The sequence below is a fragment of the Procambarus clarkii genome, chromosome 32 (assembly GCF_040958095.1).
Source record: "Procambarus clarkii isolate CNS0578487 chromosome 32, FALCON_Pclarkii_2.0, whole genome shotgun sequence".
NCBI lineage: Eukaryota > Metazoa > Arthropoda > Malacostraca > Decapoda > Cambaridae > Procambarus > Procambarus clarkii.
In genome coordinates, this window is record NC_091181.1 from 21,801,327 (window position 1) to 21,807,700 (window position 6,374).

At 48.2% G+C, this 6,374-nt stretch overlaps 1 protein-coding gene across 5 annotated transcripts in view; it reads left to right on the top strand.

Annotated features, from left to right (window-relative positions):
• LOC123759477 (uncharacterized) overlaps positions 1 to 2,067 on the top strand; it is a 143,511-nt gene extending 141,444 nt beyond the window's left edge. For all 5 annotated transcript variants that reach the window (XM_069335015.1, XM_069335012.1, XM_069335016.1 and 2 more), the window contains exon 11: positions 1,272 to 2,067. In XM_069335015.1, the coding sequence (XP_069191116.1) occupies positions 1,272 to 1,502 (231 nt within the window). In that variant the 3' untranslated portion in view covers positions 1,503 to 2,067. The remainder of the gene's footprint in view (positions 1 to 1,271) is intronic.
• Positions 2,068 to 6,374: the final 4,307 nt, after the last annotated feature.

Genomic DNA, 6,374 nt, shown 5'->3' on the forward strand with positions numbered 1-6,374 from the left:
TACAGTTCTAAAACGCCTTTTCCTCGAGCACTTTTCTTCTCACTCCCACTCAGTTTCCGTCTTCACCGATGGGTCTAAATCTGCGGACGGTGTAAGCTCTACTGTTGTTTTTCCTGATTGCACTTATATGTGTCACTCTTCAGAGCAGAAATTTATGCAATTCTCTATGCTGTTCGTCTCCTGCTTTCTCGTTGTCAATCTTCCTTTGTAGTTGTTGTTTGACTCTCGTAGTGCCCTCATGGCTCTCGGGTCCTTTCATCCGGTTCATGCATTGGTTGTCGAGATCCAGCATTGGCTGTTTCTTGTTCACAGTAAATTTAAGTCAGTTGAGTTTTGTTGGGTTCTCAGCCATATTGGTGTCTCTTTATATGAGCATGCGGATGCTGCCGCTAAGGAAGCTGTCCGCTCTTGTCCCATCTCTCGTTAAAGTATTCCATATTCCGACCTTTACCCGGTTATCCATTCCACCATCCTTACCCGTTGGCAGGCTTGTTCGTCTTCTGTTACTGGTAACAAACTGCTTACTCTTAAGAGTTGTGTGTCCTCGTAGCCATCCTCCTAATACCGTAACCGGCGATGGGAAACGGCTCTGGCGAGGTTGCATATTGGCCATACTCGCTTAACTCACGGTCACTTGGAGCACCGCCCTGCTTCTTATTTTCCAAATTGCATTGTCCCTCTTACAGTCGTGCATATCCTTGTTGAATGTCTTGAGTTCCGGAATGAGCATGTCTTGTTTTCCAACTGTCCCCCACAGTCGCTTGTCCCTCGATCTTATTCTTGGTGACGCGGATACTTTTGATATTGTTCGCCTTGTGCGTTTCTGTTCTCGTATTGGCATCCTTGGTGATATTTAGCGCCCTCTGATTATCCCGCACATTTGATGGTGCTACATAGCCTTCCCGGTTTGGTGCCTTCTTTTGATAATTACTTAATCTTTGTCAAATTTTCTTACAACGTACCTCCTAAAAAAAAAAAAAAATTGCTAGAAAATACCTACTTAAAATTACCTGTTCAATTAAGAACGTGCCCGAAACACTGCATGATGGGCTTTACAAGAATTAACAAAAAATCAATGTGATGTACTCTCATAAACACAATGTACCTTTTTGTATATAAATATTCTTGTCAATAGGTATAGACAAAAGGTTAATTAGTGCATATTTAGGAGATACAGTATTTGTGTATTTTATATGGCCACCAATTATACAGTATTTTGGGCATTATAATTTTGTTTGTACAAGTTATATATGCAATAACTTTTGTTGCAGCCTATGATCAAGGAGCATGGGAGCAGCAGAGAAGGGCGCTACTCCCTGAGGCCTCGACCACGAGGGACGGTGCAAGAAAACCCACTTTTGGCTCAGGAGACGCCAGAGTCCTTCGCTCGTACCATACGCCACCTGGAGGTCCTTTCCAGACACCGGTCTCGCTCTCAGGTGTGGCAGTTCTCCGCACTCCGTTACTCTAAAGACCTAAGTCAAGTTTCTAGTGAAGACTGAGGTAAGTCGTGGCCTGACAGCCGTGACATTGAAGGATATCAATGGTTACAATACCTACTGTGACGAGATGAAATTTTAAGATAAATAGTACAGTTACTTCCTAGAGAGGATAAGAGCAGTGAGAGACGAGGAGGGTACTAGTGGCGCGCCACTCATTAACATCGAAGCCTATAGGTCCCTTATACCTTGTAACTTCACCAAGGAACGCATCCTAGTGTTAGGTTTTACTGGTGCTCACTTTACTAGTGGTTTTTCTGTTTAATGAAATTAATGTGTTAAGAGGTTTTAAATATGCATCCAACATGTAGATTTTATAAAACTTAAAATAAAGATATGGGCGATTTGCATTACTGCAATAAAGTGCCGTATGTCAAACATTTATTAAAATAATTGTAATAAAAATACCGTATATACCAATTGGTATACAAGCACTTCAGATTCTAAATTGGAACATTGTCTTTTGGTGGGAGCACTGTTGCAGTGACCTGTCTTAGGGTGGCAGCACTGTTGCAGTGACTTGCTTGTATTTTGTAAGCATGATTTTTAAATTAAAGTTTGTAAAATAGTTGGTTGTAAATTACCTTCAAAGAGGTGAAATTAAAAAAAGTATATTTATAATATTAATCTAAATATTTATAATATGAATCCACAGGGACTTAAGCAGTTCCAGTGGTGAAGTGACAAGACATTCCCCTGGCATTTTGGGAGGGCTTTGTCCTAGGTTTGTATCCTGGCCGGGAAGGATTTACTGGGCATAAACACTTAACTGTCGCCTCTCTTTACCCAACAGTAAAATAGATACCTGGTTGTTAAACGATTTGGCGGGTTGTATTCAGGGGAATTTAAGCCTTCAGGATTGCGGACTTGCCCGAAATGCTATGCGTGCTAATAGCTGTACTGGTATGTAAGATCACTTGAATATACAAATAAATAGATCTCGTCATATGCGTGTTGAGAGGGTATTCGTTCGGGTCATCAGGCCACCCATTGGAGGAAGCGCTCATGAGGGCCTGACATTGGATGCTAATTAGGAGAAAGAAGTCTTTTCACTGGTGTAAGAGAATGTACAATGCCATAGGACTGCCCTTGTTAAAAAGGTTAGCACTGCTTGGGTTGATGCACCCTTTTGTGCACCAGCCAGTGCTCGGCCTCCCTGGGAGGTGGTATTCCTTGGCTCCAGGCCCCAAACTTTTGAAGACAATGATGATGTAACTGAAACGACTTGTCAAACACGGGCTTGTGGGGAGGGCTCCCAGGGCGCCAGAGACCAGACAGTGACGGAAGATCAGATTGAATAGCCCCAGCTGTGTTGAGCCCAGAGCAGCCTTCAGCTTTGTCTACCTCATCATCTTAGTTCCCTCCCTAGTGACTACCTCGTTACCTAGACTGGCTCCATCTCTTATTGTGACAACTGCACCTTTTAACACCGCCGCTTTAATGGGGGATCAAGGTACCGTCACAGCCCTCGAACGGGCACGATTTCTTCAAACTTCCATGATATTTTTGGCATCGCTTCATGGCCTAAGTATTTTGATATTACTCATGATGAACTCAACACTGATGATTTATACACGAGCAGCTTCTTGCCTCTCTGGATACCTGTCACTTTTAACCCCACCTGGACTGTTGCACACGTCGCTGTGGCCTCTCCTCGGCAGGCAACTGCCCCCACCTAGCTGCTTTGTCCTCAACTGGCGAGATCCCAGTTAGGGTCGTCAGAAATTTCCACTTAAATGCCAGCATTGCCACAGTCATTACTGTACCTTGTCACGACTGGAGATAGAGAACTCAGACTGCCGAGAGGTAAAAAAAAATCCTCAAGGCCCAAGGTTATGCAAAACCCAGACAATAATTGTTTAAATTGTTACATGACGATGACCACATTACCAATGATGATGACAGCTGCCCAAGGGTTAAGGTTGATCTCTGACACCCATTTGACTTGGTCACCCCATTTCTGCTTGATACCTGCTTGATGGGGTTCAGGTTCTACTCCCAATGCAAAAAGCCGAGGCCAGGATTAACATGTGAGAGCTTGGTCCAACAGGCCGTTGCTTTGAGAGGCCGCAAGCCCAGATATCCAGGCAGGCCTACATATTATAATTACATGGCACAGTTATAATATATCTTCGACCATAGAAGAATATGAATCTCATCTTGGGGCTGAAATACCTGGAACATCTACATTGGTATCCCCCAACAAAAAATAAATAATTGACTCGCCTTACACTGCGTCTTGCATGCCAATAAGCAATCAAGCACTCCCCACATACATTAATGTGTTCACATGATCTTCTGTTCTCTTCCTTGAGGCTCACTACCAATAACATACATCTGGGTCCCTCCAAAATCAAGTAAGATACTTCTGCTGTTCTCCCAATTTGCTTCACATGAAGTCCTACTCCAGTGTCAGTGAATGAAAGTTCCACAAATGAAACGTGTAGCTTCCCTACACTACTTGAAGTTCAAATCCTCACTATGGAGTTCTGTTGTACCTCAGAGTTCAGCATACACTTCTTCTCCAGCCACGAAGTTCCTCCATTAACTTCTTCCCACACAAACCTGCAATTCCATTACTATGCCAATATAAAGAGTTTCCCTAACAAAACATAAATAATAAACCTATATCCTAGCACTAAATCTCGCCCTCTGACACCGCTCCATGCTGGTCCAACTGTGGTGGTGGGTATTCCCCCAACCTGGACGAGTCCACAGTGGAAACATGTCTTGACCCGGTGCCCCCCTCCCCGCTCAGCTCGTTGTCGCCGTGTGGGGGCTTAGTGGGCGGCTGCAGGAGTGTGATGCTCCTTGGGACAGTCCTCTGTCCTTTTCTAGCCTTGTGCTCCTGCTGCCGTCCTCTCCAATTCTGCTGGGCATCTTTTCCCTTTTCCTTCTGTTTCGTTTTTCTCCCCCCTCTTCTCCTATCTGCTTGCCGTTTCCTGCCGACCTTTTGCTCGTTCTGGTTCTTCCCTTGGACTTCTTCTATTTTGACGCCCGGGTGCTTGAGGAGGCATACTCTTGCACCCGTAGAACTGTAGTACCCGACGTCGAGAGCGAGGGGGAACCTTTTATTGTCAATCCCCCTTTCGTCACTGAACCCGATCTCGACGGACTGTCGGTTTCTTAAGGTGGCGTTTGTGGGCGTATACTCACGACGCACCCCTAGGAGGCCCCGACAAGATCGGCGATAGCTTCTTGTTGGGTGTCCTGCCTCTAATTGTGGCTCCATGGTGGGTGTGGGGGCACATTCGTGAATGAATTCTTCTTTTCGTCAAGATGATAACCCCTGTTTCGGCTGCTTCTGGCTTACCTTCTCAGGCTCGTGGGGTGGGCGACCAAGCCCCCGAGTCGGTCCGTATTGGAAGATCGGGCTCTGTAGCCTCCGCTGCATTGGGCCCCGACCTTGCTCCTCCTTTGGCCTCTGACTCCTTCCCCTGGCTCCCCTCCTTCCTCTGTGGTTGGGTCGAGCCCCAAGCCCCCAGTGGTGACTACCTCGTCCCCTGGCGCGGCTCCTTCTCTAGTTGTGACTACTGCGCTTTTTAACCCCTCTCTGGGGGTTCTCTCCGCCGTCCTCGTCACGGCCGCCCTCGCTCGATTCCTTCCAGTTCTGCTACCTATCAAGCCTTGTTTGGTCCCGCTTCGTGGGCCAAATATTTTGATCTACTCCCTCTTGATTCTGCGCCTCCTGACGATTTCTCCCTTCATCGACATCTCATTGATTCCGTGGATGCCTCCATTACTTTCAACCCCACTCGTCTCGGTACACGTGTCGTTGCTGCTCCTTCTCAGGATGCTGCTTCCCGCTTGGCTGCCTTATCCTGCCATGGCGAGACCCCCGTTCGGGTCTCGAAGAACGCTCAGTTGAATGCCAGTGTTGCCACTATTTTGCTCCCACCCCATGTTGCGACCGGTGTCCGGGACCTGCGCGACTGCCACGACGATATTCGACATATCCTCGCTGCCCAGGGCCATTCTATTCTCCAGGTGGACACGTTTACTCGTCCCCCTCGTGGTAGTCGTCGTCACCCCCTCCGGGTTGTGAAGATTACCTTTGATGGTAGGACCCTTCCACCCTCTGTCATTCTTGCTGGTGCCAGGTGCTCTGTCCAGGAGTACATTCCTTCTCCTCGGCTCTGCAACAAGTGCTGGAGGTTTGGGCATGGTGCCCTCCGCTGCTCCGGGACTGTCTCTCTCTGTCCTTTGTGTGGTGGCGAAGGTCACTCTTAAGTCGGAGTGCACTTCTCCCCAGGCTCGTTGCCTCAACTGCGGTGAGGCCCATCCTACCTTCTCCCGTGCGTGTGTCCATTACAAGCTTGAGGCAGCCGTCCTCAACTTGAAGCACCGGGAGCGTTTATCTTTTCCTGAGGCGAGGCGACAGGTTCGCCGGCTCCCGCCTTATGCTAGTATCTCTTATGCTCGCGTGTTGCGCTCGTCCTCTCCTCGTCCTTCCCGCCTTCCTCAGACTCACAACCGTTTCCGGGCCTTGGACCCTGATGCGCCCACTGCCCCCTCCTCTGTTCCTTTGGGTTCTCTCCCGAAGGATCCTCCTCCTGGTCCTCTGTCTGGGGTTCCCCTTCCTTCTACCCGGTCTGTCGTGTCTTCTGTGTCTTCTTCCTCGTCCCCCTCCGATCCTCCTTCCCATCCTCTTCCTCCATCTATCGGCTCTCCCCACCGCCTGTCGGTGCGGGCGGATGTCCATCGCTCTCCTAACGGCCGTCGTGTGTGCTCTCGTTCGGCTTCTCCTGTTGAGACACTGGAATCCGTTGCCCGGTACATAGTTGCTGGGACACCGGTCTCTTTAAGTCAGAAGCGTAAGCCTGGCTCCTCTCCTTCCTCTTCCCCGGCGGGTAAGAAGGCTTCGCTTTCTTCCTC